The sequence below is a fragment of the Raphanus sativus genome, chromosome 8, assembly GCF_000801105.2.
Source record: "Raphanus sativus cultivar WK10039 chromosome 8, ASM80110v3, whole genome shotgun sequence".
NCBI lineage: Eukaryota > Viridiplantae > Streptophyta > Magnoliopsida > Brassicales > Brassicaceae > Raphanus > Raphanus sativus.
In genome coordinates, this window is record NC_079518.1 from 13,127,813 (window position 1) to 13,144,593 (window position 16,781).

Genomic DNA, 16,781 nt, shown 5'->3' on the forward strand with positions numbered 1-16,781 from the left:
TGTTTGTATATACACTGCAATTTCTCTTTATAGTATGTATATAATAAATTTAACATTAATTATAATTATTATCTTTAACATGTTATAATTTTCTATTTGAATATTTTATAATATCATCTAAAAATTCCAATTGAACAATTTCTGTTTTGCATTATTCTCAAAAGGATAAGCAACAAAACACGTACAACTAATAATAATAAATATATGAATACTACTGTCATTTATATATATTGAGTTCTGGCCCTTTGTATATAAAACTAAGGGATCTCTAAAACTAATGCAATTGTGTTGTTAAAAAAAAAAGAAACTAAAATGCAATTGGGCTTGGATGGAGATCCCGCTTGGATGATCCAAATAGGGTAATTTTAGTTTTTATATATAAACCTCTAACTTCTGGTTGCCGTGTCAGACGGGAAAATCAGAAGAAGACAAATATGATTTCCGACCTTCCCTGTGAGTTAGAAACAGAAATACCCTCTAGGGTTCCACCCAAGTCTCTAGCAAAACTGCAAACCACTTGCAAACGATGGTACGTTTTATTCAAAGATCCAAAATTCGTGAAGAAGAACTCGGACAAGGCAGCGAAAGAGGTGATCTTACATATGGACTTTAGGGTTCATTCAGTGAACCTCAATCTCCAAGGAGCCCACCAAGGTGCTTATCCATTGATGAAGTCTACAGGAAAACTTAGGCGTCTAAAGGATTTGAAAGACCTAATAATATCTGGAATATATCACTGCGACGGGTTGGTATTATGCTCCACGGAGAAAAACAAAAGACTTGTGGTTTGGAACCCATGTACTGGTGAAACCAAAAGTATCAAACAAAGAAATTGTTACAAGGGTAATAACATGTATGGATTTGGATACGGAAAGAGTGAATCTTCTTCCGTCCGTAGCTACAAAATCTTGTGGTCTACCTTTCTTTATTCTGAGATGTATGAGTTTAGTTCTGATTCATGGAGGGTTCTTGATGAACACGGTAATAAAGAGTGGAGGCGTTATTCTGACGTGTCGTTGAAAGGAAATACTTACTGGATTGCTACAGATGGAGAAGTTGGCTTTCCCTATATACTATGCTTTGATTTCACAACGGAGAGATTTGTATCTTTCACTCTTCCCCATGAGAGTGGTGATTTTCATGATAGAGAGGCTCTATCGGTTGTTAGAGAAGAACAACTCGCGGTGTTACTTTATGATTTTAATGCGTTGTTTCCACCACACACTACAAGAAAACACGTTAATACTGAGAGATTTTTTTCTCGGTATGTCGTCGGAATACCGAGAAAAAAGTCCCTTGAAAAAATCTTCTCGAAATTTCATTTTTCCTCGAAATTTCCTCGAAATTTTGTGACGGAATTTCGAGGAACAACAATTCCGAGGAGATTTAAAGGACAGGCGTTTGTCGAAAAGATCCTCGATATATATTGAGGAACCATTCCCTCGGTATATACCGAGGATTATACCGAGGGAATAGCCCTCGGAATATTCCGAGGAACACTTCCCTCGGTATATACCGAGGACAGTTGTTCCTCGGAATATATTGAAAATTATTTTAAAAAAAAATTATGTAAAAAAAATATTTTTAAAATTTAAATTCGAAAATATAAAATTTAAATTTAAATTGAAAACATATTATCTAAATTTCAAAGTCATACAAATCAAAATAAAACATTTCGAGTTTTTGAAAGAAATTAAACTACGGGTTTTGGACGTTCGGGTCTGGCATGGTCGAGAGCTCCACATTCGCGTTCGGGTTCATGCTCCTCATCATCGCCATCATTTGCTCGTTCAGCTTCCTCTGTGCCTCCCAGCCCGCCTCTTGACTCGCCACCATGGACTCCAACGCAGATATGTGAGCATCCTTGTCCCTCATCTCACTCAGAAGGACTTCTTGATCAACAAAGGACGGTGGTGCAGAAGCAGACGGAACCGAGTTGGACCGACGAGCCAAACCGAACAAACGGCCCTTCTTCTTTGGAACCGACTGAAAAAGAAAGTGTCAAATTTAAATAATATAAAAAATGAATTGAACTTTAAAAAAAGAACTTACCGCTTCAACGATTTGGTTGATCCGAACTCGAGGCAAGCAGTTGTATGATGTAACAATGACTGGCCATAGAGAATATTGTCTTCCACTCTTTCCATACGGGCTGAAACCATCAGTACATAATCCAAGGTAAACATTTCTTCTCTCATACGCAAAGTCGGGATACTTTGATTGGAAATGTTTCCACGCTTTTGCATCTGAAGGATGTCTAATCTCACCATCTGTTGAGTGCTCCGCATGCCATCTCATTCGTTGCGCTGTAAGTTCCGAAAGATACAACCTCTGCAACATTTCCGTCAAAGGCAAATACCACATCCTTTTATATGGCACTAGAACTCTTCCACTCGTATCTTTATAACGAGGCTTCCCACAAAATTTGCATGTAGTCCGCTGGTCATCCATCCTCCAATAAATCATGCAGTTATCGCTGCATACATCTATTACCTGATAAGATAAACCAACCCCAGCTACGAGTTTTTGAACCTCGTAGTATGAACCTGGAGCTACATTATCCTTAGGTAGAATACCTTTAACAAAATTAGCTATCGCATCCACACAGTCTTCAGCCAAGTTATAATCTGTTTTAATGCTCATCAGTCTCATAGCAGATGATAAAGCTGAATGACCATCTCTGCAACCTTCGTACAATGGTTGCTTTCCAGCATCCAACATTTCATAAAATCTCCTAGCTTCTGCATTGGGTAAATCTTCCCCTCTAAAATGATCATTTATCATCTGCTCAGTACCTACACCATAATCTACATCCGCTCTAATTGGTTCTTCTAATCTAACCGCCGGCTGAGGTTCGCTAGTACTACCAAGTTCATAATCAGTTTCCCCATGATGATACCAAATTTTGTAACTTCGTGTAAACCCACTCAAATATAGATGAGTCCAAACATCCCACTCTTTAATAACTTTTCTATTTTTACAATTAGAGCAAGGACATCTTAACTTACTTGTTTCTGCTTCCGGTTGTCGGCGAGCTACCCTCATGAACTCGATTATACCTTGATTGTATTCTTCCGTAAGCAATCTCGTGTCTGGATCCAAATGAGGTCGATCGATCCAAGAACGAAAATAATTTGAAGAAGACATGTTTTTTTGGAATCAAATTCGTAATAGTAGGAGAGAAGAAGAAGAAATGGAGTGAATGAAGAGGAAGAGGGGTGGCTGTATTTATAGATGAAACCTCCCGGCATACTGAGGAAATTCCGAGGAAATTCCGAGGGAAACCGAGATTTCCTCGAAATTTCCTCGGCATTTTTAAAATCCTCCAACGGCTCTCCCAACGGCTCTCTAACGGCTACAAGATGTCGTCGAAATATCAGAAATATCCGTCGGTTTTTTTCCGACGAACAAGGTTTCTTCGGTATTCATTCGAAAAATACCGAGGAAGTTAATCCTCTTCGAAATTTCCTCAAAAAATATTGAGAAAATTTCGAGGAAACCACATTTTTTGGTTTCCTCGGTATTTTCTCGATTTTTGGTCAGAAATTTCCGAGGAACTCATTTTCTCTTGGTATTTCCCTTAGAATACCGATGTTTTCTTGTAGTGACAAGCAATAAGATCGATGACGTGAAAGGGGTGTCTTGGACAAAATTCTTAGTAGAGGATTTTAATAAATTTGGGTTACCAAGATATATCGATGGGTTGAGTTTTTCCGTAGTGGACGAAGAGTATAAAGTGGTAGTCTGTTGTAGTAGAGGCATGGCAGGTGGTGAACACATTTACTTTCTTGGAGAAGTTTATAGAGAGAGTATTTTTTGGTCACGCGCCCACGTCTCCTCAGTTATGTTCCAAGTTTAGCTCAGATCCCCAAGTCAAAACAAGAAGAAAAGCAAGGAGGTTAGTCACAAATGAAGTACCTAACTATAGTTTATTTATTTCATTCTAGCTTTGATGATGTTTTTCTTTCTGCTGAGGATATCAATTTTTTAAAGTACTTGTTTCTATCTAGTTGTGATAAATGGACAAAGATAGAGCTTTATGGTGTCTCTTCTTTTGATTGAAATTAAAAGGGAAAATTACCAAAACAGAACAAAAATTCAGCATGGTTGTCCCTATGGTATAAAACCATCATTTAGTTGTCCTTTTAGTATAATTTCTTTCATAATCTCAAAACTAACTCTTGATTAATCTAATTAAACACATTAAGTTAATATAATTTAAAACAAATAATAATTAAAAACATTTAAAAAGGAAAAATAAAAATAAAAACTTTTAATTTTTTTTAATAAAAATAAACTTTGTAAAACTTAATAAAAATAAAAATAAAATAATTTACAATTTTTTTTAACAAAAAACGTTAAATCAACCTAATAAAAAACACTTTACAAAGTTTTATTTTTTATAAAAAGTTTAAAATATTTATAAACTTTTTAATTTTATCAAAAATTTTAATAAAAATAAAGAAATCTAAAATGTATTTTTATAAAGTTTGTTTAAACTTTTTATTAATAACTTTTTGTAAAGTTTTATTTTTATTTTTATAAAGTTTACAAATTTTATAAAGTTTGGTTAAAGTTTTTATTAAACACATTAAACTAAAAGATTTTTTTAGAAATTTAATTTAAAACGTTTTAAAAAGGGAAAATAAAATAAAAAGTTTATTTTTTAAAAAAAAAATAGACTTTGTAAAAATAAAAATAATTTACAATTTTTTTAATAAAAACATTAAATAAACTTATTAAAAAACATTTTACAAATTTTTATTTTTATAAAAAGTTTTAAACGTTTTTAATAAAACTTTAATTAAATAAAAAATTTAAACTTTATAAAAATAAAAAATAAAACTTTACAAAAAAAAATTCATAAAAACTTTAAACTAACTTTATAAAAAACATTTTAGAAAGTTTTATTTTTATAAAAAGTTTAAAACGGTTATAACCTTTTTAATTTTATCTAACTTTTTAATTAAAATAGAACTTTTAAAAATGTTTTTAATAAAACTTTTAATAAAAATAAAATTTGCAAACTTTATAAAAATAAAAATAAAACTTTACAAAAAATTACAAATAATTTCAAAACACCACATGTTGTATAGATATGTATCATAGAGAACAAGGATTTGTGAAAAAAAATCAAAAGAAAAATTATGGAAAAACCATAGATTAATGAAGAAGACAAGAGAGAATCATTTTTTAAAAACTTTTGACAAGTAAAATCGAAAATAACACGTTTTAGAAAGTTAGAATATTTTTAGGAGATTTTTAGAATATTTCCTTAACTGAAATTTTCATTAATTTTCGCAAAAATCAGATAATCTTATCCGTATCTAAAAGTTTAGAAGATTGACAAAAATCTAGAACATGCTTTCTACTTTTAGTAGACGGAAGAGTACATTTTAGAAAATACATTCTGCGAAATTTAGAATACTTAATAAAAGTAGAAGATGCTTCTGGACGAAAAGTAGATAGCTTTAGAATTAGTAGAATGCGCATTCCAATTTTTTAGAAAATTAGTAAATAGTAGAATGTACATTCTAAAAATAGTAGATGAACGTGTTTATTTTAGAAATCGCTTTTTACTATACCATTTCCCGTAGAAGGCACATTCTACCTTTAGTAAAACGTATTTTCAAATTTTTATTTATTAACTTTTTGAAAAAAGAAAAAATACCAGCTTGTGTATATAGGTGTTTTATTAATTGTTTATATTTTTAATATTTTTTTGATTCACAAAAGTATTTTTTTTTCATTAGTTTTCAGAAATACAAAGGGTAGAAAAGAGAAAAATTGGACAAAAATGAATTTATACCAAAGGGACAACACCCTTATTTTTTTGTTCTCTATTGGCAATTTTCCCAAATTAAAATGGTATTCTTAATGATCTTTAACTTTTACATTGAATGAATTTGATCTTTGAGAGAAGCAGAAACTCTTGAATACATATACAAAAAAAAGGGAAAGAGCTTTAGCGGAGAATCACTTCAAATGATTGATCTCTCTATGTTTCAACTATTACTTGTATTCTAAGTCTTGCAGAGTAAATCTGTAGTGACTAACCACCAACAAGAAAATTTGTGTAAAATATACCTTGAAGTCATATGGGGTCTAAGATACTATACGTATCCAACCAACTTGGTTTCCTTGCAAATATTTCATCTTTTCTTATATAGGATAATTTTCCCCTTTTTTCTTTGGGAAAATAATATATTTCATCTTTTAGTTAGAGTCCTAGATGACTATCAAGTTTCTTTTCCTGTGAGAATTGTGCTTTGTGGTGTAAGAAAAGTGGTGCGCTGAAACGGTGGAGATCAGATTCCACTTTTCTGATAATTGAACTGAAACGCAGACACGTCAACGTAATTCTTAAGAAGTTTGTCCGAAACTGGTTTCGATACCTTCTAAATTAAAATAGAGGAAGATGAAGATGAAGGTGGAGATTTAGACATTGTCAATTAAGAAAATTAGGACAGTAAGTATACATTGGTTCTGTTTTTCAAACTTGAAGGGAGTAACTTCACAACTTTTATAAATTCGTCATTCTTTCAGTGGTAAGGTTGTAAAATATTAAAGACGAGTGTGTCAAAGATAGAGTTGCGTTTCTCTAGCTGTCATGAGATGGCGATGAAGAGCAAGGAAAGGCGACGGTGGTTGGATTGCTCGAATCTGGGTCAAAAGTTGAAGAGTCGTGGAGGAGTTTGACAGAGAACAATGATGGTTCCAAACTTTTCCAATCAGATGCATACTCACACTTGGGCCCACAGAGTGCGAAAGTGAAGAAACAAGAGACGTTTTAATAAAGATAAACTTTCAATTTAGTTACTTCAAACGATTTACAAAGGGATATATATATGAACTCCTAAAATTCACTCAGAAATAGTAGAGTTTGAGTTTCCCGTGACTTGTCCAAAGAATTATCTAAAAAATGGAGAATGAGTGTATTGAGACTATAGTTTAACTATAGAGAAAAATCGACTCTCATTTCTTGACCTGTATTTCTTCTTTTATAGGTAGAAGTATTCTAATCCTAGTGTTCTTGTCTTAGAACAGATCGAACTAAAGAGAGAAAGAGAGAGAGCCGTATGGCTTAGAGATGAATGAATTGTTGTTTTATTCCATGAGTAATGAGTTCCTTATATAGGATTACATAGCTTGGAGACCAAGTCTAATAACTTGGAGCAGTGAACAAGTAACTTGGATAGGGAACAAGTAAATCTAGAACATTCCATAATATACATCACACAATATTCATAACAAGAAGTACATTGTAATGGCGACATAATCTCCAACTTGAATCAAATGTCTATATGGTGGTATTTAATGCTTTTAATTTCTTTACGTCTTGTTTTGACTCTCCGGACTCAGTGTGTGAGGCTCTCTCAGCTTGGGATGGGCCTTAACTTTCGTGAGCCTATCATTCTCTCATGGTGTTATAATTTATATGTACCAACTCCAACTTTATTACTCAATTTGAAAAATGCTTTTCTTGGTTATGATTTTGTAAAGATGTCTGCAAGCTGTTGAGATACTAGATTATGTCGAGTTTAGATCACCACTTGCTCATGAATGTAATGATAATCCGTATCAAAGTGATGCAACCTATTGTGCAGAGATTGGCACTTAATTAACTGTAGACAGGTTATTGCAGAGAAGCAGAATAAACCGAGATTGTGATGTACCAAGATCACTAAGAAAGGATTTGACGTATATGCTGACCACGAGATGAGGTTAGGACGAGCATTGTACATAAACTAGTGTTGATCTTCTGGTATTTCTTACAATCCACCCAATCAGTATTTCAAAATGCAGAGATAAAAAAACTTGTATTTTTGAAAATATGTAAGCCATAGTGATAGACCCAAAATCGGGAGGATGGCTTTGGCCGGATGTTGGATATGAACCGAGAAGGCGAGGCACTTCCGGAACTGGGATGGAATGAATGGATCGTCAAGAGGTGCGGAATGGCTCTTGATATACCCTCGATCTAAGGCTAACCACCAAAGAACGAATGTAGTGCGTTGGCTAACCACCAAATAACACACAAAGATGATTGGATGACCACCAAATCAACAAGCCGGTTCAAACCGATGAACTAGCTAAAGAACTCTCTCTCTCTCACTCCGAGAAGAAACAAAAATAAACTCCAAAATGATCTGATTTTTATTCATCAAATTGACTACATATTTATAGTGTTTGTAGTCAAAGACTAATAATGAGAAATGCGGAAAACAATACATAGAATTTAGATATTTGACCAGATCTAGTCAAGGCACAGAAAATAATGTATAGAAAATATAAATTTGACCAGATCTGAATTAATGAGTCAAAGACTCAGTCTTCCATGCAGATTGGTCAAAGATGACCCTTCAGATAATGTCCAGGTTCATCCGAACCAGATGGATGCACGGGGTAAAGATAAGGACGCCTACGGGACTGTCCGGATGGTCTGCCGGATGAGAATGCATGTCCGTCTTGGGTTTCCTCACGACCCAAGTTAAGTCTGGCTCGATCATGGGTCTTAGAATGGACTGCTCGGTCGGTGTGATCATCACAAACTGGTGGAGAAACCTTGGTTGAGTCGAGCTGGTTGATAAGATCGCCACTTTGGATCGTGTCCATGAACCAAAAAGGACGGTGCTCGATTTTGGTTCTATCACATAGTGTAAAAAACCCATAGCATACCTCAGTATTCTTTTGAGGAGACAAAAGTCTGACACATTTAAATGCATCCTCAGAAAAGATAAAATTATATGCATATTGAATTTCAGGCCGGATAATAATAGGGTATTGAAGCTTATCCGCCAAACTACAAAACTGAATGTCAGACCGAATAATAATAAGGTATTGAATTTTACCCGCCAAACTGTGATGGTATGGTAGTTCTGAAAAAGTATTTGGATCTAACTGTTCAATACTTTTAGGAAAAAGAGTAGTCATGGGATTTTATTGTGACATATTCTTCTTAATATAGAGCGATATGATAACCCGACCAACCATGGTTAATGGGCCTCCTAGATTCGCTCATTCGTTATGTGGGTCTCATTATGTGTGACGAGATGCATTAATTTGAAGGCTCAAAATACGTGTCTATTAATCTTACAATCACCACATGAGATTTTCTCGTTCTTTAATCTCACTCACACAGTATCTCGAATTGATTCCCGATAAGTTCATCATCCTTTAATTACTCCACAGCTCCAACACGCTTAAGTCTACAGTTATTGTTAGACGTATGACAAAAATAACCAAATCAATTCTCTTATAAATTTCAACATATACCACAAACCGATATATTAAAACTATCTTCAGGATACGCTCTTTGATGAAAAAACATTCCCCCTAAATATGATGGTTTCTCAATTCCTAGATATATTGAGGCGAGCCTAGATCTTTCATGGATAACCTCTAGTTTAAGGACTGTATAAGTTGTTAAAGAAGATTAAAATTACTCCATATTAACAATATATCATCAACATAAAGTAAGAGCATCATGATAGTCAATTTACCTTTGAGGTACTCTTCAAATATTATAAGTGCAGTGCCGTACTTAATGATCAAATTTCATAGAGACTCAATGTTCACACAATAAACTATCAGTTTCAATAACAGAAGCAATAAATCAAACGAGTTGGGAAACAGTTAGGAAATACGTCAAATCTAAGAAATTCAAACATGTTATTCAAAAATCTAAGAAATTCAAACATGTATTCAAAATTGCAAGTAACCAACGCTCAAGGTTTATGAAGAACAGTTCTAGAACTCAAATCACAATGATAAAGCTAATCAGCTTTTTCTGCATAAACTATCTATGTCTAGATCCTAGAATTCCATATCTCTCTCCGAATTCATAAAACTAATTATCCTATGGTATTTTTTTTATAATTACTCTAAAACTTAGCATTAAGATCAACCAATGCTGAAGAAATCTATAGATAACCCTAGTAGTTCTATCAACTAAGTAATTCATCCTAAACCTTAGAAAACCATAAATCTAACAAGAAGTTTCAGACATGATAAAGAAAGCATAATCAAAGTTTCAATAAATTGCATTGAGATAAAGATAGAAATATTGGAATTCCAAATCGATCTCTAAAGAAGTTTTGATATTTCTTTCTAAAGCTCTCTAAAATAAAACTAAGTGTAAGTAAAGTGTAACCTAAACAATGACTTAAGAAAACTTAATATAAGATAACACACATTTAGGATTCTTTTGCAAATAGTGAAACTTCGGGGCCAATCTTGCAAATTCTTGAAACTTCATAAACTCGTCAGTTTGCATGGATCACGATCGGTTTCGACTGACACCAAGAGTGGTGTCGATCGACACCAGCCTCTCTGCTCAACTCTGAATTGCTCTCTTTATCTCCACATCTGCTTTTATTCTAAAATGCTCAAAAATTTTCATATATCATCAAAGTGTACCTAAATTTGTGAAAACTCCAAAAATATTCTAAAATCACCAAAATAACTCTAAAACTGGACTAGAGTATGCGTAAAACAACAAATCAAGTTGTAAGATATGGTATTGAAAGTGAAACTTAATTTGGGTCAAGTTTGTTTTTGTTCTAGTAACCTAATTTCTTTAAAAACAATATTATTATCCACCATATATATACAGAACTAGGAAGATAAATCAGAAAGTGTTTTTACAGTCAACTTATAAAACGCATTTATTTTTATAAGTCAGTGCTCTGTAAACCATATTTAATTATTTATCATTATTTTAAAAAAAAAAATTATAGCACAGGGTCTTTGCAAACTTTGAGCTGAGCTTTCCACATAAATGTCTAATATCAAATTATTTTAAATTTCTTCAACCCTAAAGGCGAAAACTCATATGAGCCTTTACCAGAGGAAGTTCAGATGGTTTGATTTCAATTTTCTGCTCGATGTGTTTGAGACACTATACCAGAAAAAAAATTGTAAAGCTCAAATAGGTACTTTATTTATATTGATTTGTTGAGTTTGTCTTAATTAATTAGCATTGCAAATGGAAATAATAGAATCATGTTAAACACGAGTTAATCAACTTATTAGAGAGAAGTGATTAATCAGGAAGTAAATGATGATTATCAATACAAGAGAACAAGGAGTTTTCTCATGAATTTTCTGATCGATTGTTTTTTGGTTTAATTAAATGAGATGGAGCGAGACAAAGAAGGATTGAAGGTCAGATAGATTTGAGTTTGCCAAAATGGGCACTAAATAGTTTTGGAGAGATCTCATCTAAATCACTTATTGATTAACAAAATCGGGCGGTGACCAGGGAATCAAGAGTAACAATGCATTTTTCAAATATTCCTAACTTTTTTATCGTTTATAAGCAATAATTTTTCATTTTCATTCATTTTCGTTTTCCTTTTATTGTAGAGAAATATATAGTAAATTTGTTCATCAGTGAATTTGATAAGGAATAATCATATTTTCATACTTTTATTCTTATCTGTTATTTTCATATTCATTCATAATGTTTCTGTGATGGTTACCAGTTAGAGTTTTCCAACGGATATTCCGAAGAACATAACTGTTGAAAATTGTCGGAACAAAAAAATGGAAACTTTTTGTTAGAAACCCGTCATAAATTTCTGACTGTTTGCCTCCAAACATGGAAGGGGTGTAACAGCCTATGATTTACCCAGCTATTTTTTTAAACTATTGGATTTCCATCATTAACAACCCCTGTTCTAAAACGCGCCGACTAGGACCGTAAAGTCGCCGGAAAAAACGTTATCCGGCCACCAACCATGGCGAATTGAAGAAATCCGGTGAAAAAATCGGATCTCTAAAAAAATGTTAACTTATTACTCTTTTCGGGCTATGAATCGATAAATATACATAAGATCTATAAAGTTTGCATGAAAACAGCAAAAAAAACGAAGAAATTTGATATATGACTCGTCAAAATGGAAGAGCCGTCGAGTTGGTAGTTGCAGAAAACCTAAAATGTAAAGAGGAAGATGACATGTAAATGTCGGAATTACCCTTCATTTAAGTTGAACATTAAAAATTAATACAATTTTGCCTCTTACCCGCCTCGAACCCGGGTTGTACTCATAGCAAAAGGCGTCGTAACCACCACACCATGTAGACTTCGTTGTATGTCATCACAAATATATAATATATAACCGAAATAACTTGCCGATTAGTTTCCGCAAAATCCCCGATTTTTTCATTAGGCGCTAGGCAGTACCCAAACGTACGCGTAACGTCTAGCGAGTTTCCGAACAGGGTTAACAACAGAAAAAAAATGATTAGAAAAGCCAGCGAAAGTTTTGATGAATTTCTAACCGATTTTTGGATGTAATGTAAACTAACAGATTGCTTCGACTATACTACCATTGTGTAGCCGTTATATACCGCTGAAATTCGGCCAAAATCGGACAAAATTATTTTTTCTTCATATTCCAACATCACATTGTTCTTTCATAGAAAATGCAACAAACTATAATACAAAATGTTTTCCTCAAACTCTATTGATATTTTAAGGTGGGTTACAAAATTTAGAATTATCATGGTAAAATTGTTTTGATGGTGAATTTTGATATTACTAGTCAGCAAAATAATTTGGATGGAGTAGGAGAACAACAAAGTGGTATAGATGAACAGATAAGTATTGTTTAAATGATAAATGATGCATTCCGTGAAAATATGCAAATATTTGTTGAAGATGGGGATAGAATACGTGGAGGAGCCATACTTAGAAGCGCATAATTTTTTGATAGGTGAGATACAAGCTAAAAATATGTTATATGATGGTTGTATGATGGTCTTTCGCTTTTGTCATCTGCAAAAAAAATGATATCTATTTAAACATATTTTAACTTTATGGAAGACTTTATTGATGCGATACCTGATTTTGTGAAAGACATACTTTCAGAAGATAATCTTTCATGAGCTTAGTATTGTGAGATATAAAAATTAGTTTCTAGATTGGGTTTGGTTTATCAAATGATAGAATTTTGTGTTGATAAATATATAATATACTGGAGAACGGATGTAGATCATACTAAATGTCGATTTTGTCACAAACCATGATTCTAAAAAACAAATGGAATGATTGAAATCTCATATAATAGAATGTGGTAGTTGCCGATAAAAGACCACTATAGAGGTTATACCAACCTTAACATACAACGGAAGTTATGAGATGGTATGGTGAACATATTACATAAGAAGAAATTTCTCATCCATTAGATGTAAAAACATAGACATTTTCGTTCAATGTACCCTAATTTTGCATTTGAGAGAAGAAATGTTCATCTTGGATTACGTATTTCTAGATTCAATACGATAATTTTGGTTTCATTTGAAAGAAACACACACGGTTGTAACTGTAAAGCTGTAAACATAAACACCTAAAATAACAATCAAGACACAACAAAATTTCTGAATACAAAATATCATTGTGTTTTTTATTCAGTGGAACTATTTTTGCTCGAAATTTTGGTGGAATCTCTCATACAAGAAAACCAAACCAAAATAATAAAAAAACTAAAAAAAAAGCAACAAATCAGATTCCATGAACAAAAGCATCAATGTCAGTCTGTGGAAGATCATCAAGCAACGAGTCAATGCTACATCCTTCCTCAAACAGGTTCTCATTAAATCCAAAGCCATCAGCAAACACAAATTCAGGCACAATCCTGTCTTGTCCATAAAACTTCTCTTCCTTCTTCTTCTTCTTCTCCTCAACAGCCACAACATACTTCTTGTTACTCTCTTTGCGTCTACCTCTTGCAGGAACAGAAGAAGATGATAAAACTCCCAAATCCAAGCTCTTTATGTAACCCTGCAACAGAGAAGGTCTTGGATACTTAGACCTACACTTTCTCTTAGAGAATTGTCTTCGTTTAGTTGCATTCCAATGGTTCTTGATCGAGTTCTCTGTTCTTCCAGGGAGTCTCTTTGCAATCTCTGCCCATTTGTTTCCAATCTCTTTATGGAATTCTATTAACACTCTGTCTTCTTCTTCACTCCATGTTTCTTTCTGCGAAAAATATATTCATAATCGCTTAACTCTATTTAATATTTAGTTTCCATAATCATCATTACATGAATATTACTAGTTGTTAATACCTTAATGTCAGGTTTCAAATGGTTATGCCATCTCTCTCTGCATTGCTTTCCTATCCTTCCTGGTAAAACTTGTGCGATGTGTGACCATTTCCGCAATCCATATTTCTCCACAAGTTGAACCAATATCCTATTATCAAAATATATTGTGGTTTTTATTGGTAATAATTGTTAATAATCTTGCATAATGACTATATATAATTATGAGACTATATATATCGTCAAAAATCTTGATTATGCAATATGATCTTCAGCTTTACGTTATTAATAACGAACCTGTCTTCTTCAGCAGTCCATTGTCCTTTGACTAAGGTTGTTTTATTCTTTCCTTTCCATGATGATGAAGACGATGATGAAGACAAGTTTCTTGTCAGAAAGTGTTTGGTCTTGTTGAAACTCATCGCTTTATAAAAATTATCATCTGCAGAAACACATGAAACTTCATTTGGCATCATGAAGTTCGTAGGCTTGATTATTTCCGTAGGGGGGTATTCAAAAGGGAGCATCCTCATCATTATCATGTTGTTTTGTTCCAAGTCTACAGGATTATGTCCATCAACCAAGCTTATCTCTTGGTGATGATTACGAATGAAGTACTGATTGTCTGAACCTTGGAAATGATGATTCATCAAACGTGGCTTAGATTCATAAGAGTCGACCATGTTTTCTTGGTATGAGCAATGTTCCGACGGAGCATTATTGATACACGATAATGTTTTTGGGATACCTAGCAAAGGGTTCGAAGATGTAGAGCCATGATGATGATGATAATGATGATGATAGTGATGATCAAATTGATGATCATGATCAAGATGGTGAAAATCTTGAAGAAAACTTGTGGGCTTTGATTGGTCAACGACTTCGAATGAAAAATCTTCTTCTTTCATATGTTCTTGATCATGTATGAAGTTAGTTTGGTTTAGAGGTGCAAAACCACTCTCATCGACGTAATTCTCCATATTTTGGGAATGAGGAGGAAAAAAACTAATTAATTAGTAGAAAAAGTGAAGTATTTTTGCTTTGCGGTATGTTGCTTGTTCTTTCTCGTATTTGTAAGGTATGAAAAGTGAGTGAAAGACATTTAATGTGTGTTCTTGCTATGCCCATTAATTTGTTAGTAGAAATATAACGTCTAGAGTTTGTTGTAGCATTAGTGTTATTAAATTTAATTAGCAATTAATTAATTCTCAAATGCTTAACTACAGTATTTGTTTTTTTAAACGATGTCTTAAAATGGAAGGAAAATAAGTAAATTAATTTCAAAGTTTAGACATAGATTGCAGCAAGGAAATAAAATCTAGTAGTTTTAGTGATATATTACTAAATATAACTCAAGTTTATTTCCCCATTTAAAAGATTATAAGGTGTACACTTTTGATGTAAATGTAAATCAAATGAAAATCAAGTAAAGAAAATGTGAGATAAAAACTTCTGTTGACGTTGCACATTGGGTGTTGAATTTGGGGTAAACATAGTTGAATGTTTGTGAAAACGCTAGTATGAATTTAATCTAGCTTTTAAAGTGTTACGATTCATTTATTGTAGATTTTTAGTCGTGTTTGGTTAATTTCTGACAAAAGCTCCAAGCTATTAACTGAGTCAACAAAAATGTAATTACAATTTTAATGCTAAAAGATTATTTTGACCATTTAGCTACAAGGTCTGGTCTAATAATATTTCAAGAAGAGAAAATTTTCGTTTGACGTACAAAAGAATTGCACTTTTTATGCTGAATTTTTGCATTCGTAGTGTCTTATGTAAGAAAGTTTTTTTTCTATATGCGTTATTTATCCGATTAATAACCAGTGGTAGAACCACTTCGTATGTGGGTCAATTTATCCAGCGTACATTTTATAAAGTACCTTTCTATTTCATAATAAATGTCATTTTAACATTTTTGTTATAAAAAATATCATTTTATAATTTTTATGCAAATTATATTTATTTTCAGCTGAAAATAAATTGCAAACTGCAATATTTTTATAAATAATTTTATTTATCTCAAATACTGTCAATCAGAAAGTTGTGATTAATAATAAGTTACATATATTCTGTTATTTTTTTAAATTGATGTAAAAAATGTCAAATCGATATTTATTCAGAAACATAGGAGTATAATCTTAAAGAAATTAGAGAAATTTTGTAAATTGTAGCGAAATGGCTTTTTATATATGGTAATTTCGAAATTGGCTCTAAAATTTTTTCTGCATTCACCACTGGAAAGAACACATTTACTAACAGAATAGTTTGGATACCACGTAAATTAATGTGAGTTTGTTTAGAATATCATCCAACTAATATCATGGATTTGTCAGATTGTCTATTCCTAAACTATCGTGTAAACTGTCTGTCTAAGCTGAAGTTCGTATTAATCATTTAGTTTTATATACTTCATTGATGGGATCAGAACTTAAACTCAACTTAAAACATGGATCTCTTGGACCCAGAAACCAATAGACCACGTGGTCGCTTCGTAAGCAAGTTATGTATCCATTATCTTCTGTCTACGCGAAAAGAACCGAAAACAAATGCGAGACGAGAACCCTACGGAATATACATGAAAATATGGACTCGATATGGGTTCCTTCATCATACATGACGATTACAAAAAAACAATACTATAACATGTTAATTTTGAACAAATACTATATATTACTCGATATGAAAATTTAGACATTAAATAATGTCGTATACCAAAGCTTATGGGCACG

General features: G+C 32.7%; 2 protein-coding genes across 2 annotated transcripts; one reads left to right on the forward strand and one right to left on the reverse strand.

The window, feature by feature from the left end:
• The first annotated feature begins 434 nt into the window (after positions 1-434).
• On the forward strand, positions 435-8,495 carry LOC130498980 (putative F-box/kelch-repeat protein At3g17540). The gene is made up of 2 exons (XM_056992856.1): positions 435-1,291; positions 8,345-8,495. The coding sequence occupies exons 1-2, from the start codon at positions 435-437 to the stop codon at positions 8,493-8,495; spliced, it is 1,008 nt and encodes a 335-aa protein (XP_056848836.1).
• Positions 8,496-13,507: 5,012 nt separating this feature from the next.
• LOC108833366 (transcription factor MYB98-like) lies at positions 13,508-15,029 on the reverse strand. Its single transcript, XM_018606793.2, has 3 exons — positions 14,347-15,029; positions 14,074-14,200; positions 13,508-13,984 (listed from the first exon to the last, which is right to left on the reverse strand). Exons 1-3 carry the CDS (start codon positions 15,027-15,029, stop codon positions 13,508-13,510), a joined length of 1,287 nt encoding a protein of 428 aa, XP_018462295.2.
• Positions 15,030-16,781: the final 1,752 nt, after the last annotated feature.